The sequence below is a fragment of the Megascapheus bottae genome, chromosome 16, assembly GCF_031878675.1.
Source record: "Megascapheus bottae isolate mThoBot1 chromosome 16, mThoBot2.hap1, whole genome shotgun sequence".
NCBI lineage: Eukaryota > Metazoa > Chordata > Mammalia > Rodentia > Geomyidae > Megascapheus > Megascapheus bottae.
Genome location: NC_143524.1, coordinates 32016227 through 32038436, shown reverse-complemented (window position 1 = coordinate 32038436; position 22210 = coordinate 32016227). Strand labels below are relative to the sequence as shown.

The window sequence follows — 22210 nt, the reverse complement described above, 5'->3', positions numbered from 1 at the left end:
ATCTATTTCTATACTCCTATAAGACTACACTTGAAACTAAACTTTTTTTTAACTAGGTATGCTCTTATGCGAAGACTTTTATAATTTTGCTCATCTTAGCATCAGGGACAGCTTGTCTCCTATTAAATTTATATGTGTGACTGTAGTTGTGCTTGACGCAAATTCAGTGATGTAACAGATACAGGTTATAATTATGGGTCAGCTCTGTAACAGTGATCAAGTGATCAGAAATGTCATTTTACTCAAGGAAAATAGAGTTAAGGTATATCTATCACTGTATCAAACAAAGTCTCTCTTAAGACTGTGCAGTTATGAAATTGCATGCTACATAATTTTATAAAGAATACTGTACTGCATAAAGAAAATTTTATAAAATTTTATAATTTTGTAAAGAACATAGACAAAAGAAAAACTGAGTGTGTCCATGCAGACACACTGGAGAATGATTCCTTAGGGGTGGGATTTGAAAACATTGTTTAGCCAGAAGCAGCTGTCACTCCACGGTCAGGTCTTCAGTTGCCTCAGGGCTCTGAGTTGCTGCTGGATTGCTTTGTGGATTAAGGCTATCATTGTCACATACTGGACTGCCTGCCAACCTTAGCAAGGGCATCGCTGACAATGTCCAGATCATGCCGCAGCTCGTTCATGGCGCTGGTTATGCTCTTGGTGTCTTTCAGGATCTGAATACTCTGCGTATACGGATTATACTTCACTCCAAATGTGCGCTTAATTGTTTTGGTAAATTCTCTATTTCAGAAAATAAGTAGGAGATCATCAGTTTCTTGAGAACTGGCAATGATGAAAACTAAACATGCAACAACCAAAACAAATAAATTTATTTTCACAGAGTAGGAATAAAACACAAATCTTTATTACATATGTGGACAGCCAATGTAGTCTTCTCTATCTGCATGTGTGGAGGCCCCCTAGAATTCAAACAGGTGCAAAAACCTAAAGTCCCCCAACATTATTAGGAAAGAGCCTAGAGATCACTTCCTCATGATTTACTACTTTATATATGTTTTGAATTCCTTTTTCTTTCTTTGTTTCTTTTTTCATATATTTTTATTATAATTATTAGAAGGGTTACATTATATTCACCAGATAGAAGGTGCATTATTCACAAACATTGATACTCTTTCTCATGTCTTGGTCCCCATTTCCCTCCCCCCCACTCCCTTTTTTCTTTCTTTCTTACAGTGCGTAGAATAAAAACCTAGGCCACATGCTCACTCTCTTTACCACATACACTAAGGATAGCAGTCACAGAAGATTTATTTATCAGTAGGTAATGACATCACTTGACTATGTGTAACAGACTCTTCAGCTATATTTTATATCATACATTTACATATACACACAAGGTGAGAGGGGCATGCTGAGAAGGCAGGGCTCTTCTTGGCTTTCTACACACTTTTTTCTTAGAATAATTTTCTCTACCCTATCTTATTTCACCTGAAGATTATAAAAATCTTTTTTAAAAAAAGTGTTTGTGTGTACAATATCCTATTTGATTTATTCACATGGTTAATTGACAACCAGAATGTAGCAGGTATTGTAGCTCACACTTGATAGTCCAGATACTTGAGAGGCACATATGGGAGGATGAACATACAAGGCCAGCCCAGGGAGGAGAGGAGTTAATGAGACCTTACCAAAAAAAAAAAAAAAAAGCTAGCCGGGTGGGTGCTGATGGCTCATGCCTATAATCCTAGCTACTCGGGAGATAGATCTGAGAATTGTGGTTCAGCCTAATCAGGAAAGCCCATAAACACTTTTCTTTTTTCTTTATTTCTTTTCTTTCTTTCTTTCTTTCTTTTTGCCAGTCCTGGGCTTGAGCTCAGGGCCTGAGCACTGTCCTTGGACTTTCTCAAGGTTAGAGCTCTACCATTTGAGCCACAGCACCACTTCTGGCTTTTTCTACGTATGTGGTACTGAGGAATGAACCAAGGTCTTCGTGCATGCTAGGCAAGCACTCTACCACTTGGCCAAACTCCCGGCCCAAGTCCATGAAACTCTTATCTCCAATTAACCATCAGAAAACTGTAAGTGAACCGAGGTGGCTCACACCTATAATCCTAGCTATACTTAGGAGGCTGAGATCTGAGGTTCGTGATCAAAGCCAGCCTAGGCCCTAAAGTCCACAAGGTTCTTATCTCCAATTAACCACTAGAAAACCAGAAGTGGCACTGTGGCTCAAGGGGTAGGCGGTAGCCTTGAGCTGAAGAGCTCAGGGACAATGCCCAGGCCCAGAGTTCAAGCCCTACAACTGACAAAAAAAAGTATAGTTTTGATTGCTGTATCTCCTGTATTTTTCAATCCCCTTATCTTTCCCACACTGTCTCCAAGGAAAAATATTGCCTAAATTTTAATCCTTTTTCACATACCAGTAAGCTTTCCCTATTTCTTCAGCTTAAACAAATGACTCTTGAATGCAGTACAGAATAAAGTTCCATCTGTATATCTTTTCTTATCATTTTCAGTACTTTCATATAATAACTTCTATACAGTTTATTTTTCCTACTGTAAACTATAAACTCTCTGATTGGAAGAGATGGAAAGAAACCAGTTTCTCAATATACCTGATTCATATTTGCAAGTACCCACCTCAATATCTGCAATGAACTTTAAATATTTTTTATGAAAGAGAGATGTGCTGAGTAGGGAATGATGGAACGGTATCTCTAATCCAGAAGCACTGGACACATGTTAAATTGTAACCCCTTTGTACTACTATTTGAATTCTAAAACATAAAAGGAGACAAGAGAAAAAAGAAAAAGGGGGATGTGTTACAAAAAGGGGAGTCAGTGTTCTGGCTCCTTGCTTTTGTGATTTACAATGATTATTTTGCACAATGTAATTAAGGAAGGCATGAGAAAGATACACGTTACCTCATCTTCTCCTTTGCATCATCAAAGCTTTCAGATACAAAATAGACATCCTGAAAAGTTGTGATGAGACATTCTTGTTTGCAAGTAACCTTGGGATCAAAGGGCTTGACGTTGGCATGTCCAGAAAGTGCATGCTGGAGGACAGAGTCAGTGAGTCAGAGAATACAATCAATTCTCATAGACTACACAGATGCCAGAACTGGCACGCCTCTGAACCACTTATTCAATGACCTGAACATATCCACATTATACTCCAACAAAATAAATGCCCCAAAGACCTTTACTCCTACATTGTGTGGTACCTACTTTCCACCCAGCACTAGTTACATTGATTCTTAACTGAGTTACACCTACCACCAGAGGGCGCAAAATCCTTGACACCAAGAAAATACCTTGGACAGTGTCTTAATAGACCCCTATCACTCAAGAAACAAGTCCACTGAAATACTGGATAGATACTAAATTCCAATTCCTGACTACTTGTACAAATTATTGTTCATATATCAGAAAGGAAAATACCTTTTTTGTGGGTTGTGGGTCTTGGACTTTGGGGTCTGGGGGCTATCCCTGAACTCTTCAGCTCAAGGCTACCATGCTACCCTTTGTGCCTCAGCACCACTTCTGGTTTTCTAGTGGTTAAATGGAGATAAGAGTCTCATGGTCTTTGGTGCCTGGGCTGACTTTAAACCTCAATCCTCAGATCTCAGCCTCCTGAGTACTTAGGATTACAGGCGTGAGCCATCATGCCCAGCTCCTTTGCTTATTTTATACAGAAAAAAAAATGCCTTCAAATAATGTTTTCTGCTATCTCAAGTATTTCTACAGCAAAGTCTTATTCAAATACAAAAATTATTTCAAATACAAAAACTATTTCAGCTGTAGTCAATGTATCAGTTACAGCAGGTGAAAACAGTTATGTACAAGGATTTGAATCTCTTACTTTGAGTTCACTGATAGAAGAAAGCAAGCCAGCACCGAACACTCTTAGTTGCCCATCTTGTTTACACAGACCGAACTCCACAGTGAAAAAGTAGCACTACAAAAGAATGGAAGTACTACTTTCACATCCTGAATGGCTCAGTTTAAAACAGATTTCAAGCCTTAGTCAATGACTCAGTATATTCCCAGGTACAGCCAAACACTCTAAGCTTTACTTACTAGATTTTGTACAGTCAGGCATCCTAAGCCTGCTCATTCATACCTAACTTAAAAAATTACAGAGGACCCTAAAGATCTCTAGTGAACAAATCATATTAAAAATTAAAACTCATAAAATAATTTAATGTTAAATAACTGAGTACAATAACTGAGTATAGTAACTATTTTACGGTAACAATGACATTTTAATAAAGGTCAATTTTACAAAACAAAGGTTGCAATGTATTGTATTTTTCCCAAGTTATAATCATATAGTTATTGGTTCCACAGTGTGAAATGCTTGAGTCAAACTAGTTAATAACATTGGTATAGATGGTGTAAATATCTGGCTAAACTTTATTTCATGACTGGCTAGAAGACAAATGGATTGCCGTATCTGTTTCTACATTTCACCTGTTAAAATAGGTTTGGGTTAAATATATGAAATTAATTCACTCCGCATCGTTCTGCAGCTGGAAAAGGCCAAGTATTTTAATAGTCTTTTTGATAGACATGGCTACGCTTCTTTGACCTAAGCAAAAACTTGACATACAGTCCTTTCTTAGACTTGAGCTGTCATGTGGAATTTGAACTCTTGTCAGTGAACTCTGTTAACATAAAATCCACTTTGAACTTAGGGTTGTTTTTTTGCCAGTCCCAGGGCTTGAACTCAGGGCCTAGGCACCGACCTTGGGCATTCTTCAGGCTAGAGATCCACCAGTTGAGCCACAGCACCATTTCTGGCTTTTTTTCTGTGTATGTGGTATCAGAGGAATCGAATCTAGGGCTTCGTGCAGCTAGGCAAGCACTGTACCACGAGGCGATGCTCCAAGCCCCCACTTTGAACTTTGAACCAGATCTTTCGTCTGTGCATAATTATAATCTCAAGGACCCTGTGAAGGGCATCAGGGATTGCCCAGGATCCCCAAATCACAATTAAAGTAGCACTGCTCCAAACGACTAGCCTACAGCCCACCACCCTCACCCACACACACTCTGCTCCAATGTCTTGTGGCACCCAGACACATCAAGTACCACTTGTTCTTTCTTTGTATATTCTCATTCTGAGATACTCTTCCTTCTTTTCCTGGTATATTCTTCATCAGTTACTGCAAATGTCCCTCTCTATGAAGCTTTCCTCAAACAGCGCTCTACCCTCCCAGAGTAGACTGTCTGAATGTCTCTATAGACTTCACCTCATTCCAACATGACTGCCCCTCACACAGCATATTCAAATAGCCTTACTCATCTTTCTATTTCCAGAACAGCATCCTCTGCCCAGTGTTCAAAACATTTTAATTTGTTTTAGAACTCACTATTTTTATTGAAAATAGAAAATATTCAGACTAGTAATCATATTATTAATGTTTTGTTGTTGCTGGTCCTAGGGCTTCAACTCTGGGCCTGGGCACTGTCCCTAAGCTCTTTAGCTCAAGGCTAGTGCTCTACCACTCAAGCCACAAAGCTGCTTCCAGTTTTTCTGATGGTTAATTGGAGATAAGAGTCTGGCAGACTTTCCTTCCTGGGCTGGCTTTGAGCCACAATCCTCAGATCTCAGCCTCCCGAGTAGCTAGGATTACAGGTGTGAATCACCGGCGCCCAGCCCAGTAATCATATTATTATGTTATATTACTTTTTATAAAGCTCATGTCTTCTTTGGAGAACCCTTAAATTTCATATCTACTTTAATGTTACTCAAATGTATTTAAATTAAAATACTATAAGCAAGGACAAAATTTCTATTGGTTGTATTGCACATGAATTTTTGAACTGCATAAATTCTCATATACTACACTCAACTGAGAATTACGGAACTCTACAGTTACCGCCAGAGTCATACCGTTGCCAGCTTTTGAACAGCCTCCTCTGAAGCTCCAAGGGAAGCCAAGCCAATTTCTTGAGAGAACTGTGCAAAACTAGGTTCAGCCAAGAGGGGAACATGACCTAAGAGTTCATGGCAGGTATCTCTGCAATAAAGATTTGTGATGCTTAGCATAAATGTATAATCACCTACTTAACTGAGTCAAAATCCAAACTTATTTTTATTCTAGTTGCTCAGGTGACAATGAAAACCACTAAGAAACAATTTTGGTTCAAAATCTTTGCTACACACACACACACTCTCACACACACACACACAAAGATATTCAAAGACATCTCAAGCTGGGAGTTTGGCCTAGTGGTAGAGTGGTCACCTAGCAAGCATGAAGCCCTAAGTTCAATTCCTCAGTACCACATATATGGAAATAGCCATAAATGGAGCTATGGCTCAAGTGGCAGGGCACTAGCCTTGAGCTAAAAGTGTCCAAGGACAGTGCCCAGTGCCCAGTGTCTGACTTCAAGCCCCAGGACTGGCAAAACAAAACAAAGACATCCCAATGTTCTCATCCCCATCCAAAGCAGGTGACCACCCAAATGCCATTTTCTCAGCAAAGCCCTCCATGATCACCCTTCATACAGCAATGGCACCACACAGACACCTCCAACTTCTTTCGTAGATTTATTTTTCTACATGGTATCTGCTCTCTCTCCCCCCCCACTATCTCTCTCTCTCCTCTCTTTCCTCTCTTTCCTCTCCCTCCCCCTCTCTCTCATACACACACACACACACACACACACACACACACACACACACATTATTATTTGTATCCCCACTCCTTAAAATACAAGCTTTAGAAAGCAGGAATTTTAGTCTGATTTTGTTTTCACATCCCTTGAGCCTATAAAACCATCTGGAACATAAAAAAGTTATCAATAATAATAAAATGGCTAATTGTATAGAGTAAGTAAATACACATACTAATTCATTAAACCTATGAGGTAGGTATCATCATCATAAGTCAATATTTGAAAAATAGCTGAAGCAGAAGTACTTACGGCTCTGGGGTATACAAGGGATCTGAGCTGTGTCTTATGTACTGGGTGCAGTGAAAAACTCGAAAGGCTAAACCTGATAGGAAATCTCTTGGGGATAAGTATCCTGCCACAGGACGGATGGAAAACCCTGTGCGCTCTGCAAAACCAAGGAGAAAAGAGAAGTGTTCACCTCAGGTGGGGATCTTCTGCTGCATTTTAATTCTACCAGTGGCACAAAGTAATGCTTTGATGGAGGACATGGAAACAAAATCATATCATCTTCATGCCTGTAATCCTAGTTACTCAAGAGGGTGGGATCTGAGGATGGCTCAAACAGTAGGGCACTAGCCACTAAAGCTCAGGGACAGCACATAGGCCCTGAGTTCAAGCCCCAGGACTGGCGCGCATGCACACGCACACACACACACACACACATACACGCATGCATGTATGCACACACATATACATACAAGAGCCATGTATATTACTAAATGGAACTAACAAATTGTTAAACACTTAATAGTGGCCAAGCAAATCTCTTTTCATGTTTAAAACATGCTTCTGCCTTAGTGTAACAGCTATAAAACTAAAGTACACATGGTGTTGAGAATGAACCATACAACTTATGGGGGAAAATGGCAGGGGAAAACTGAGAGAGTAGAAAGGAAGGGGTGACATTGTCCAAAAGTATTCTTTACCTGACTTATGTAACCGTGATACTTCTAGAATCACCTTTATGATAATAATAATAATAATTAATTTTAAGAAAACCTGTAGCACAGAGACTAGCTATGTGCTCAAGGATTTCAAGTTTCCCTGAACTATATTTTGTTTCCTCAGGGGAGGAAAATATCCCCTAGTTGTATTTCTTTCTCTAAAAAGATAAAGACTTTTTCTTTAGATCAGGACCATTTTTTTAAATCTTTATAATTTTTCCTGTCTTTTGTAATTTCTTATTTTTTGAACCTGGATGATGTGCCTTCCGCCTCCTGGCACCAAGACTACATATGTCCTGCCCTAGAGGCCGGGGGCTACGCTTCAGCAACGCGAGAGACTGCAAGCTCCAGTGTGGTTTCTCCCCAAACCTTCACAACTCTACCATTCCAATTCCATCCAGCTGCCTGTGTTCAGATGGTCTCATGCTATCCAACTGAACTTTCCAGAATGTGCTCTTTGACAAGGCAATCCTAACCACAGATAGCTACTGGACATTTAAAATGTGACTAATATGGCTACCGTAGAGAGTAGTCATTTGACAGTGTAGGTATCCCCTTCTATTGTCTTTAATTTTGGTTTCCCTCTGGGATATTTGCCCTTGAAATATTTTCAGCAAGATGTTCCACATCAGCTGGGCACAGTGGCTCACACCTGCAGCCCTAGCTACTTAGGAGGCTGAGATCTGAGGATCATGGATCAAAGCCAGCCCCGGCACTAAAGAACTTGAGACTCTTATGTCCAATTAATTGGGGCTGTGACTCAGGGGTAGGGCGGTAGCATTGTGCTAAAGAGCTCAGGGACAGCACCCAGGCCCAAGCTTCAAGCTCTATGACCCCCCCCCCAAAAAAAGTTCTACATCAGCCTAGTTTCATCTCTAAGGAAACAGCTTGACCTATATCTTCTGTCATTTCTTCCTTCCTTCCTTCCTTCCTTCCTTTCTTCCTTCCTTCCTTCCTTTCTTTCTTTCTCTCTCTCTTTTTTTTTCTTTCCTTCCTTCCTTCCTTCCTGCCTGCCTTCATTCCTTCCTTTCTTCTTTTCTTACACTGGGATGACAGGCCTCACCTACTCTGTGGGTGTTTTGTTTTTGTTTTTGTTTTGCCAGTCCTTGGGACTGAACTCAGAGCCTGGACGCTGTCCTTGTGCTTTGGTGCCTGTTTGTGGTTTTAAATGGCTATTTAACAAGGTGTTCTCCATGCTGACTGCTAGATATCCAACAATCCTATAGTGTCACATAATCTCTGTATTACATAAGACATTTTTCAAATAATCAAAATTTTAAATATGTAATAAATATTCAAGTAAAATAGCCTAAATGTTCTTCAAATTTTACTTAGCATGATAAATTTTCAAATTTCCTTCTCACTTTTCCATATTCTTGCTCTAGGTTATGATTGTCCCTCTTCAACTTGGTGCCCAGTCCTGGATCCAATACTCAAAGGCAGAGAATGGGACAATCCTCACATGTAATTAGACTTTATTCCTTGAGGCTATAATGATCAAAAAAGAGGTCAGCCAGGGGATGGTGGCTCGCATCTTTAATCCTAGCTACTCAGAAGACTGAGATCTGAGGATCATGGTTCAAAGCCAGCCCGGGCACAAAAGTCTGTAAAACTCTTATCTCCAATTAAGCACCAGAAAACCTGAAGTGACGCTGTAGTTTAAGTGGTAGAGTGCTAGCCTTGAGCTGAAGAGCTCAGGAATGGCACCTAAGCCCAGAGTTCAAGCCCCATGACCGACTGGAAAAAAAAAAAAAAGGAATAAACCCTAAGAGGAGGAGGGGGGAGGAGGAGGGGGGCAAGGAGGAGGAGGAAGAGGAAGAGGAAGAAGAAGAGGAGGAGGAGGAGGAGGAGGAGGAGGAGGAGGAGGAGGAGGAGGAGGAGGAGGAAAAAGAAGAGAAGGAGGAGGAGGAAGAAAAAGAAGAAAAAACTCAGGAGTTCAGCATTCTCCACATAAAAAAATAGCATATTACCTTTTAAAAAGTTCGAGACATCTTCTAATTGTGGTATGTTATCTTCCCGATATCCGCAATATTTAGAAAGCAGTGGTAAGTTTTTGAGGAATTCTCTGCAAGCATGTGTGGGGTAGAGTTTGTTGAGCTCTCGGAAAATAGTCCCCCAGGTCTTGATCTCTTCTTCAGTGAATTCAACCTTAGGAATCGGATCTCCACTAATGAAATAAAAAGAAGTATTCTGAATTACTAGTTAGTAAGTAGTAGTGCTTCCTTCACTTTCCTTTGTGTGCGTGTGTGTGTGTGTGTGTGTGTGTGTGTGTGTGTGTGTACCACGTGAGCATTGCTTGTGAGGCTTGAACTCATGGCCTGTGCATGGACCCTGACTTCTTTTTTGCTTATGGCTAGAGCTTTACTATTTGAGCCATAGCTCCAATTCTGGCTTTTTTTTTTTTTTTTTTTTTTTTTTTTTTTTTTTTGGCGGGGAGCAAGGGCAGTTTATGAGAGTCTCACAGAGTTTTTAAGTAGGATCCTAAGATCTCGGCTTCCAGAATAGCTAATATTACAAATGTGAGCTCCCAGCACCTGGCTCCATTGTTCAAATTATCATTAAGTAGTTGTAAAAAGGGGTTTTGATTCAATATGTAAGTTTGTGACTACAATGTTTCATTCTTGCCCCATCTATCCCAATCCCATCCACACCTTCAAGTTACATACTTACCTTCATTTTTGTTTTTACTTTTTCCTTTTTAAAGACAGATTCTGTCTGTACAGAATTGTAGCCCAGACTACCCTGGAACTCCCCAGGGAGGATAGATTCTCCTGCCTCAGCTTGCAAGTATGAGGACTCTAGGCATGCCATCACACATGCTTACTCTATTTTTTATTTACTAAATAAACACAGGTTACTCTATTCATTTATTATCTCAAAGCCAGATACATTATTTTAGAGTACACTTACTGTTTGTAGTTCATAGCCAATTCTGCAAAATACTTTCGTCTTTTACGGTAGACATTGTCTTTGAAGCCCTGACAGAGATAAGTTTTATTTTTAATGTTCATAAAAATATCTAAAATCATACTTAAGAAATATGGCATTATTGCTATTGGAGGCACTATTAAATTATATCATAATTGGTATGATTAAGCATTTTTTGAGATTTATGATTGTTTTTCCACTTTGGAGCTATGTCACATGACAGCACTAAACTCTACTTGGCTATAGCCAGCAAAGATTCTTTATATACAAAGACATTACAAAAGCCAGGAACTGGTGGTTCACACCTATAATCCTAGCTGCTCAGAAGGCTGAGATCTCAGGATCAAAGTTCAAAGCCAGCCTAAGAAGGAAACTCTGAGAGTATTCTCTTTAACCACAGAGCCACAGTGGAACTATGGCTAATTTGTAGGAGAATGAGCACAAAAGCTAAACTACAGCACCCAGCCTCTGAGATTAAGCACCAGAACTAGCACCAAAAATAAATATATTTATGTATATAGTAACATAAAGACTAAAATAAAAAACAGTATAAAAAATAGGTAAAGGGGCCAGGAGACTAGCCTAGTGGTAGAGTGCTGGCCAAGCATGAACAAAGCCCTGGTACCACATATTCAGAAAAAGCTGGACCATGGCTCAAGTGGCAAGGCACTAGCCTTGAGCAAAATGTCCAAGGACAGTACCCAATCCCTGAGTTCAAGCCCCAGGACTTCCCCCACACACACACACACGCACACAAAAACCATAGGTAAAGTATAACACTGCTTAAACACATGACTCTTTTTTCAGTGCTTTTTTTTCTTTCATCACTCAATTATATCTCCAGTTACATTTAGCTGTGGTAGCACAGGAGGAGGCCTGGGCATATAGCTCAGTGGTGGAGTGCCTGCCTAATTTGCTTGAGGTCCAGGGTTAAATTTCCAGCAATGAAGGAGGAAGAGGAGGAAGAAATAATACTATTTGAAATAGTAACTGACCTGATTCCAGCCTTAGATTTCATCATAAAATTCAAACACAGTTATCTTTTGCAGAAGTGGCAATAATAACGGAACAAAATAGTTCTGCATTTATACCCAAGAAAATTATTTCAGAAAAAAGTGAACAAAGTAAGGAATTAAAAATCAAAATCCAGGAGGAAAGAGCAAATAGTGAATAAAGTAAGACTACAAAAGACATCTGAGACAAGAAAATGGAATTCACCCCTTTCACAGAGATTTATTTCACAATCGCTTTCATTCGCAATCACTCCCCTACTTCCTCCCCCACTGGACAAACAGTAATCTATTTCCTGTTTTGTGGTACTTCATATAAAGGACATGGCCTTTTGTAACCTTTTAATATTCCATGACTTTCATAGCCAAAAAGATTCCAGTGTAGCCAAGCGCAGTGGCTCATGCCTTAGCTACTCAGGAGACTGAGATCTGAGGACTGTGGTGTAAAGCCAGCCTGGGCACTAAAGTCCATGAAACTCTTATCTCCAATTAACCATCAGAAACCCGGAAGTGGTGCTGTGGCTCAAGGGGTAGGGCAGTAGCCTTGAGCTGAAGAGCTCAGGGACAGCACCCAGGCCCAGAGTTCAAGCCCCATGACTGACAAAATAAAAACAAAAATAAAAAATTTTAAAAGATTCCACTGTATAGGTATACCAAACTTTGTCCATTTATCAACTGATGCATATTTGTATGACTATTTTTTTGTGGGTCATGGGGCTTGAACTCCACCTAGGTGCTGTCCCTAAGCTCTTCAGCTCAAGGCTACCGCCCTACCCTTGAGTCAATCTCCACTTTCCATTTTCTAGAGGTTTATTGGAGAGAAGGTCCTTTTGTGCCCAGGCTGGCTTTGAACCTTGATCCTCAGATCTCAGCCTCCTGAGTAGCTAGGATTACAGGTGTGAGTTACTGTGCCATGCCAGGCTAGTTTCTACTCTTTTGAATGATGAATTCATTCTATGTACTACCCTGTTGTGTTCAATGAAGTTTGGAACATTTGTGCGCACATTTTAGGATAGGATGTCTTCAGTTATCTTAGGTACATACATAGAAGTCAGCATAGAGTTTTAGGAGGGAAGAGGAATAATGGTCAGATACAGGATTTAGCTGATTCTAATGACTACAAGGATGGTCTTGTAATTGGCAGGCTTAGAGTCCAGAAACCAATTAAAGGGGAATGTTAGTGGAAAATATTAAAAACTGAGGTAAAAGTCAACAGAATTCGTGATAGATTACCAAAACTGGTCATTCATCTTTTTGTAAACATGCCCAAATTTTTTCCTCTGACCTTTACTCTTGCCTTTTGAATTATCCTTCCTCTTCATCTCTCACCTGATAAAATCTTTTAAGGCCCCCTTGAAAATTTACCTTTCTTTGGTATTTTCTGTCTCAGAAAATATATAATTATATATTCTTTATTATGTAATATATATACATATATAATAGATTCATATAAAGTCACATTCATGGATCTAATAAAGAGAGGGAGATAAAAAGTATGTGACACAATTACATTCTCTATCCCCTCTTCAACCAGAAATCTAGAAATCTCTTTTATAAGTAAGCCTAATGTTCTGGATTGTTTGGGTATTGCTTTGTTTTCTTTTGTTTTGTTTTTGTATTACTAAGGATTGAACCTAGGGCCTTGCATATGCAAGGCATATGCCAATTATCCATGCCCATTTTACATTTTTTTAAAAAATGACTGCAAACACCATGTAACTCTACAACTCTTGGAATAGTTCTTAATAATAGCAATGTTAGACCTATGACAGATGTTTTAGCGTTAATGAAATTCAACAATTTTCAGGAAGTTAGTTTCAATTCCACCAATTTAAAGGTCTACAAATGATTGCAGAGATAAGAATTCAAAAAAGATGCTATTAGTCTAGAAGACATAAGTTTTTTTTAAAAAATCTTAATTTTTAGGTTAAACCATTTCCATAAGAATATGTATGTAAAAATTCATACAGGGTGGTCTGCATCTAGCTCAGATCCATACATCAGAACTCTGTTGGCACAGAAGTCCAGGTCAGAAATCTTCTTTGGAAACCAAGGAATTGTTTCCATATCTGCAAGACACAAAAACAGCTAGACGTTGAAGGAGGAAAAAAACCCTAAACAAAGCCATGAAAAGAATAAATTTAAAAACAAATTTAAAAGCAACAAGCTGGGTGCGGTGGCTCATGCCTATAATCCTAGCTATTCAGGAGGCTGAGATTTGAGGATCATGGTTCAAAGCAAGCCTGGGCACTAAAGGCTACACTAAAGTCCATGAGACTCTTATCTCCAATCAACCACCAGAAAACCAGAAATGGAGTTGTGGCTCAAGGGGTAGGACAGTAGCTTTGAGCTAAAGAGCTCAAGGACAACACCCAGGCCAGGGGTAGGGTGGTAGCCTTGAGCTGAAGAGCTCAGGGAAAGCACCCAGACCGAGAGTTCAAGCCCCACAAAAGACAAAAAAAAAATGTATTTGGATGAATTTTTTAAATTGAACATAGAAGCAAAATTATACAAGTATATTTCTTTCTAAGAAGTAAATTTTATTTAAAAGCTTTAGTTAAAAAAAATTTTTTTAGGGTTGGGAGCATGGCCTAGTGGTAGAGTGCTTGCCTAGCATGCACAAAGCTTTGAGTTCAATTCCTCGGTACCACATACACAGAAAAAGCCCGAAGTGGTGCTGTGGCTCAAGTGATAGAACACTAGCCTTGAGACAGCCCAAGGACAGGGTTCAGGACCTGAGCTGAAGCCCCAGGACCAGCAAAAATAAATAGATAGATAAATAAAATTTATTAGCATTCTGGCTGATTTCCCAAACAGACCAAAAGTTCAAAAACTTTTTTCTCCTGTTAAAAAAGCAACAACAAAACGAATAAAACCATATGATTTTATAGACCAAAGTTCAAGTTTAATAAGAACCTTGAAATATTCTTTTTTTTTTTTTTTTTTTTTTTTGCAAGTCCTGGGCTTGGGCTCAGGGCCTGAGCACTGTCCTTGGGCTTTCTCAAGGCTAGAGCTCTACCACTTGAGCCACAGCACCACTTCTGGCTTTTTAATATGTATGTGGTACCAAGGAATCCAGCCTGGGTCTTTGTGCATGCTAGGCAAGCACTCTACCACTAGGCCAAACTCCCAGCCCTGAAATATTCTTATAGACAAAAAGAATTTTAGAAACTTATTTATGCCTTTGCCATCTTGATCTTCTTACCATTCTTTCCCGACAAGTCATAAGACTCTTGGTTTCCACACATGCTTGTCCTCCTAGACGAAGTCTAAGAAGACTTCTTCAATCCCCAAAGTCTCTGACTCTGTAGGTAGAGGGAATTTTTCTCTGGCTTCTATACTCTAAAGGCTCTGCTATTTTATTGTAACTTGTATGTCTGTCACAGAAGACTAGGGATGAAGGGGTAAAAACTGTGCTTACATTACTGTTTCCTAGTGGAAAGATGTGAACCCTAAATATTAGCCAAGACTGGAGGAGGGGGGGTTAACAACAAATATAACAAGGACATTGATCACTCCAAATAAAGAGCTAGGGAGGCTCCACTCTTGTTCAACCAGGTGTTAACCCTTCTTCCTCTTCTTCCTCCTCTTCTTCCTCCTCTTCCTCCTCCTCTTCCTCTTCCTCTTCCTCTTCTTCTTCTTCTTCTTCTTCTTCTTCTTCTTCTTCTTCTTCTTCTTCTTCTTCTTCCTCCTCCTCCTCCTTTCTTTTCCTCCTTCCTCCTCCTTCTCCTCCTCCTCTTCCTCCACTTCTCCTCCTCCCCTCCTCCTCCTCCCCTCCTCCTCCTCCTTCTTCTTCTCCTCCTTCTCTTTGTCCTCCTCCTCCTCTTCCTCCTTTTTCTTCTTTTATCAAGGCTAGCACTCTACCACTTGAACCTTCTTTTCCTGTATGTGGTACTAAGGAATCAAATCCAGGGCTTCATGCATACTAGGCAAGCATCCTACCACTGGGTCACACTCCAGGCCCCGTTAACCCTTCTTTATTAATAATGGGCATCTACGTTCTAGGGGAGGGCAGGGAGCAATAGAGACTTTGTACCTATTATAAGCATCCAACAGACTCAGGGCAGCAGATCCCATCCAGCCAGATATGGAACTATATCCATAACTTACTAATTATACAACTGAATAAATGTATGACAGCTAAGTACCAGTCCTGAATATACTCCAGATACTATAATATAATTTATAATATAAGTTTTGTTATTATTAAGATGGCATATAGAAGGGTTACTATTTCATAAGTCAAATAATGAGTACCTTCCTTTTTGGGACAATGTCGCTCTTTCCCTTCCTTTGCTTTCTTCTGGTCTATAATATAACTTGCAGGAATTACTTTGGGTTGAGGACCATGTATAAATTAGATAACAATCAAATCATTTATCAACTATAGCTATAAGGGTTTATTTCCCACCAGTGGAGAGTTCAGCCTCTATCTTTGCTACCTGCATATCTGAAGTCTTAGTCTTATTGCTTTCGCATTTGCTTGGTGGGAATGTAGTGCATAACTTATTTCACAACATAGTTATCAGACACCATCAATTCTCTCCATAAATTCAGTACTCATTCAAAATCTGCTAGATGCTAAGCTCCCAACTGAGTTGCTGTGTTGCTCAAGAACTGTAAACTGGAGGACAGTGGAATCAAGAAATGCTTGAAGTTTAAAAGATGAGAGATAATTGATTCCTAATCATACTGATTCTGTCGCTCAGATTTTCTTTTACTTCTTTTGCCTTTGATTAGATGTTGAACTATAATTTATCTTTAGTATTATGAGTAATTTTATTTTGCATTTCCTTTCCTACCAGACTGCCAGATATCTGAAGTAACAGTAATTTTATTCTTACTTTCATGTCTTCAAGATAAATGAAAGATTGAGTGTACATTACATACTTATTCTTCTAAGTAGAATTTTTCACTTTTCAAACTTACCATCTTCCTTGAGAGTAAAATTATCTGGTGGATTCACAGAGAGAACGTTTGTATGAGACTTCAGCAGATGAAAAATATCATTCAATTGTTCTCTGTTGATATCACAGTCGACAAAAATCTCAAATTCCGAATTTCTCCTCTTTGATTTCCGGGACTCGATATGTAACAAATTCACATGATTCTCCTGTGTAAGTGGAGGGTAAAGATCACATGGAATTCTGTTAAATGTTAACCGATTTCTTTCATTACCTCTGAAAACCAATTTTATATGTCATGATAGCCAGAAGGAAAAATGGCTACTGTAAGTGCTGTCAATACCGAAATAATGCATAATTCAACACAAAATTTATCATAGTCTCAAAAAAAAGCAAAATAAAATAACATCACTGGAGGTCTTCCAGACTGTCATAATTAACTGAATTTCAAATGAAAACACCAAATCTCAAGAATAAAAAGAATCGTTAGAGGGCCAGGAGATTAGCCTAGTGGTAGAGTGCTTGCCTAACATGCACAGACCCGGGGTTCGATTCCTTGGTGCCACATACATAGAAAAAGCCATAAGTGGTGCTGTGGCCTTGTATGCTAGTCTTGAGAATGCCTAAGGACAGTGTCCAGACCCTGAGTTCAAGCCCCAGGACAGGCAAAAAAAAAAAAGATAAATTTAGTAAACATCTTAATCTGCCTCTGATCTTCCCATGTCAGCCTGCATTGTGAGTACCCCTTGGTCCAGGAGGGATGCTCTCTCAAGAGGGTGTAGATGAGAATAAACACTGGGGCCATGATAATGATGTTCCAATAACATAAACCAGCCTGTAGCTAAACAGTTGGTTTATAATTTTTTTGCCAGTCCTGGGCCTTGAACTCAGGACCTGGGCACTGAACTCAGGACCTGGGCACTGTCTTTGGGTTTTCTCAAGGCTAGAGCTCTACCTCTTGAGCCACAGCACCATTTCTGGCTTTTTTTCTATGTATATGGTACTGAGGAATCGAACCCAGGACTTCGTGCATGCTAGGCAAGCACTCTACCACTAGGCTAAACACACTGCCCTGGTTTATAATTTTTAATTCCTATAAATAAATTTTGGTGCCACTGAGCTGTTAAAATAGGTTAGGTCCTTTAATTCCATGCCATCACAGTACCTGCTACTTCTCTTTTAGGTCAGTTTACACACATGTAATTATTTCCTTATTATAATTATCTTTTTGGGTTTTTGTGTGTATGTGTGTGTTGTTTTTCTGTACTGGGCCCTGTGCTGTGCCTTAGTTTTTTTGTTTTTTTGTTTTTGTTTTTGGGTTTTTTTGTGGATTTTTTGTGTTTTGGGTTTTTTTGCTCAAGAATATCACTCTACCACTTGAGCCACAGATCTACTTGTGGATTTTGGTTGGTTAATTAGAGATAAAAGTTTCATGGAGGGTCGGGAGTTTGGCCTAGTGGTTAAAGTGCTTGCCTAGCATGCATGAAGACCAAGGTTCGATTCCTCGGTACCACATACATAGAAAAAAGCCGGAAGTGGTGCTGAGGCTCAAGTGGTAGAGCTCTAGCCTTGAGAAAGTCCAAGGAAAGTGCTCAGGCCCTGAGCTCAAGCCCAGGACTGGCAAAAAAAAAAAAAAAAAAAAAAAAGATGGACTTTCCTGCCCAGCCTGGCTTTAAATTTCAATCCTCAGACCTCAGTCTCCTGAGTAACTAGGATTAGAGGCATGAGCCACTGGTGTCCAGCTATAATTTTTTTTACCAGTCCTGAGGCTTGAACTCAGGGTCTTGGCACTGTCCTTGGGTTTTCTCAAGGTTAGTGCTCTATCACTTGAGCTATAGCATCACTTTTGGCTTTTTCTCTGTATGTGGTTCTGAGGAATCAAACCCAGGGCTTCATGAATGCTAGACAATGCAAGAAGTCTGCCATTAGGCCATACTCCCGGCCCCTCTAATTATATTTTTTGCCAGTCCTAGGCCTTAAACACAGGGCCTGGGCACTGTCCTTGAGCTTTCTCAAGGCTAGTGCTCTACAACTTGAGCCACAGCACCACTTACAGCTTTTTCTGTGTATGTGAACCTGGATCTTTGTGCATGCTAGGCAAGCACTTTACCACTAGGCCCCCTATAATTATTTTTTAATGTCTGTATTCTTTACTAGATTCTATATTCTGTGAGGGCAGGTATGTACAATGCCGACTTTATTCAGATTTACATTTTTAGATTCAAGTCCAGAACCTAGCACGTTGTACTCAATATACACTCGTGTTCTACCTGACTCACCTAAATTTTCTCAAGACAATTTGACAGAAATAAAATTACCAGGACAGAAAACACAAACATTTTAAAGCTCACAAATACATATTTACAAGATAGCTTCCCTATTTCACACAAATTTATGCTCACACTGAAGGTACATTTGAAGACCAAATGCACTGAAATTCTGATGGTGCAAAATAGTATAATTGTACTACTACTTTGCTATCTGAAAATATATTATGAATGTATCATTAAATAATGTTATTAACTAGTCATTGATAATATATGCGTAGGCTTATATTAAGTTTTAAATATTTTTATTTACTTAAATTTAAAATCTCTTTGCAATCTACAAAGTAGATCTTTCCACCAATTCCTTTTTTTCCTTTTTTTTTTTTTGTCAGTTGTGGGGCTGAAACTCAGGGACTGGGCACTGTCCCTAAGTTCTTTTGCTCAAGGCTAGTGCTCTACCACTTTGAACCATAGCACTATTTCCAGTTTTTCAGTGGTTAATTGGAGATAAGACTCCGAGTTTGGCCTAGTGGTTAAAGTGCTTGCCCAGCATGCACGAAGACCGGGGTTCAATTCCTCGGTACCACGTACCTAGAAAAAAGCCGAAAGTGGCGCTGAGGCTCAAGTGGTAGAGCTCTAGCCTTGAGAAAGTCCAAGGACAGTGCTCAGGCCCTGAGCTCAAGCCCAAGACTGGCAAAAAAAAAAAAAAATGTACTGGGCCGGGAGTTTGGCCTAGTGGTTAAAGTGCTTGCCTAGCATGCACAAATACCCGGGTTCAATTCCTTGGTACCACATACATACAAAAAAAAAAAAAAAAAAAAAGCCGAAAGTGGTGCTGAGGCTCAAGTGGTAGAGCTCTAGCCTTGAGAAAAATCCAAGGACAGTGCTCAGGCCCTGAGCTTAAGCGCAGGACTGGCAAAAAAAAAAAAAGTGCTTGCCTAGCATGCATGAAGACCCAGGTTCGATTCCTCGGTTCGGTACCACATACATAGAAAAAAGCCAGAAGTGGTGCTGAGGCTCAAGTGGTAGAGCTCTAGACTTGAGAAAGTCCAAGGACAGTGCTCAGGCCCTGAGCTCAAGCCCAGGACTGGCAAAAAAAAAAAAAAAAAAAAAGACCTCTCACAAGGATTTTTCTACCCAGGATGGCTTTGAACCTTGATTCTCATATCTCAGCCTTCTGAGTAGCTAGGATTACAGATGTGAGCCACCTGTGCCTGCCCCCCCATATGGAGCTAGTTTCTTCCAGGCTATGGCCCCACAATGTTCAGAAAAGGAGAAAAGATGCACTTTTTTTATGAGCTACTTCTATATACTCTTCCATAGGCTGTCTGTACCTCTGACCCATTCATTAGACTTGAAAAGTAGTTTAGAAATCTAAGTTCTTGGAAGTGACACTGTGGCTCAAGGGGTAGGGCGGCAACCTTGAACTGAAGAGCTCAGGAACAATGCCCAGGCCCAGAGTTCAAGCCCCATGACCGACAAGAAAGAAAGGGAGAAGAGAGAGAGAGAGAGAGAGAGAGAGAGAGAGAGAGAGAGAGAGAGAGAGAGAGAGAGAGAGAGAGAGAGAGAGAGAGAGAGAGAGAGAGAGGACTCTTCGTTGAGAGTGTAGCTTAGTGGTAGAATGCTCACCTAGCATGCACTAAGCCCTGGGTTCAATTCCTCGGTACCACATACTCAGAAAAAGCCAGAAGTGGTGGTGTGGCTCAAGTGGCAGAGCACTAGCCTTGAACAAAAAGTGTCCAAGGACAGTGCCCAGGCCCTGAGCTCAAGCCTCAGGACCGGCAAAAAAAAAAAAAGAAAGAAAAGAAAAGAAAAAGAAAGAAAGAAAAGAAAAGAAAAATCTAAGTTCTTAAGAAATGTGCTCTGAAGAATGTACAATAATTTACAAGATTTTCAAGCATTTACAATAATTTATACTTTAAGTACAATTTTAGAGATTCATCTTAGAAAGGTTTCATGAAGAAATATAGACAGCCAGGTGCCAGCAAGCTCACACCTATAATCTTAGCCACTCCGGAGTCTGAACTCTGCCAATTATGACGCAAAGTTAGCACAGGTAGTGAAGTCTGTGATACTATCATCTGCCATAGACTACTCAGCAAAGCTGGAAGGAGAGCAATGGCTCAAATGGTAATGTGCTAACCTCGAGTAAAAATGCTCAGGGACAATGTGTCTGCTCTATAAGCTCCAGGTCCAGCACAAATGTGTGTGTGTGTGTGTGTGTGTGTGTGTGTGTGTGTGTGTGTGTGTGTGTGTAGTACTTACCTGGAAGATTTTCAGTGCTTTTATAAGTCCCCCAACTTCATTCTTCAAGGAAAAAATAAGAGTTGCTCTTCCCATTTCTAACAAATGGTCTTTGTTCTCTTTATTGTCTTCGATCATGATGAGTTTAGTTATTCTCTAACACTAAAGTATAAAAATACAGACATAAGAGTAAACATGAACTTGTACAACACTGGAAATATCTGATAACTTAGGGCATGTTAATTTTTCCAAGCTTCTGTTTCCTCACTTGAAAAATCTGGATGTGTAGATGTGCCTTGCAAGACTACCATGAGATCCAAGTATAGCAACCTGAGAAAGAGGAACCCTACTGCACTGCTGGTGGGGATAGAAACTAGTACAACCACTCTGGAAGGCAGATTGGAGGTTCCTGAAAAATAACTAAAAATAGACCTTCCCTATAATCTAGCCATACCACTCCTGGGCATCTACATTGAGCATCATAACAGGGATATCATAAGAACACTTTAACAGCCATGCTCATCGCTACACTATTCACAATAACCAAACGATGTAAACCCAGATGTCCTACTACAGATGAATGGATACCAAAAATGTGGTACATAAACACAATGGAATTCTACATAGCCACCAGACAAGATAAAATAATGGCATTTCTTTTCTTCTTGTACCAATCCAAATAATCTTTTAGAGTACAACTCAAGCCAGCTTCTTGCAGACTTCCTGGTAACTGAACTTTCTGGTTGGCCCTCTATAAATGCCTGCCTTCCTCTCATCAAAATTTTAGTAGTTCCTTATGTGGGTCGTTTATGTTTTCTGACTAGAAAGCTTTCCTTTCCATCCAAATCAGCTTTTTTCTTAGTACTTGCTGCACAATATCTGAGGGTGCACCTCAGAAGACAGAAGAAAGCCCCAAACGTATTCACCTGACTTGCAGAGGAATGAAGTACCAAGTATGCCTCAATTATTCTCAACTGTATCATCATAAACAAGAGTCTGATAATGAATTTGACAGTGAAATGCAGCTTTCTATTTCAGAACTCAACCATTCTAATACCTTTGGAATTTAGTTGAACAAATATTTATCAGGCATGTAATAGATTGAAGGTCTAAAGCTAAGTTCAGAGAGTGTGGTGATGACGAAAAAAGTGGTTCCACAGTCTACGAATGGCTAGATTTCATCCACTCTTAGCACCTGTTTGTCAAAATGTCTATGCTAAAATTGTCATGCACTAGTGTTATCCCATTTAATTCTC

General features: G+C 39.8%; 1 protein-coding gene across 1 annotated transcript; it reads right to left on the bottom strand.

Moving 5' to 3' along the window:
- Window positions 1-381: 381 nt before the first annotated feature.
- On the bottom strand, window positions 382-21944 carry Tph1 (tryptophan hydroxylase 1). Its single transcript, XM_090348043.1, has 11 exons — window positions 21881-21944; window positions 20976-21116; window positions 16469-16652; window positions 13508-13608; window positions 10512-10579; window positions 9572-9768; window positions 6907-7042; window positions 5870-5996; window positions 3833-3928; window positions 2893-3026; window positions 382-747 (listed from the first exon to the last, which is right to left on the bottom strand). Exons 2-11 carry the CDS (start codon window positions 21090-21092, stop codon window positions 573-575), a joined length of 1335 nt encoding a protein of 444 aa, XP_090204169.1. The 5' UTR covers window positions 21093-21116; window positions 21881-21944; the 3' UTR covers window positions 382-572.
- Window positions 21945-22210: the final 266 nt, after the last annotated feature.

Bases quoted from the DNA above. Each gene is read 5' to 3' on its own strand.
- Tph1 (XM_090348043.1), bottom strand. From the start codon at position 21,092: ATGATCGAAGACAATAAAGAGAACAAAGACCATTTGTTAGAAATGGGA. The intron at 9,769-10,511 runs GTAAGTGTACTC...TTATTTCATTAG, and splicing joins TTGGCTATGAACTACAAACA to TGGAGATCCGATTCCTAAGG. The intron at 5,997-6,906 runs GTAAGTACTTCT...TCTTTATTGCAG, and splicing joins CCCTTGTATACCCCAGAGCC to AGATACCTGCCATGAACTCT.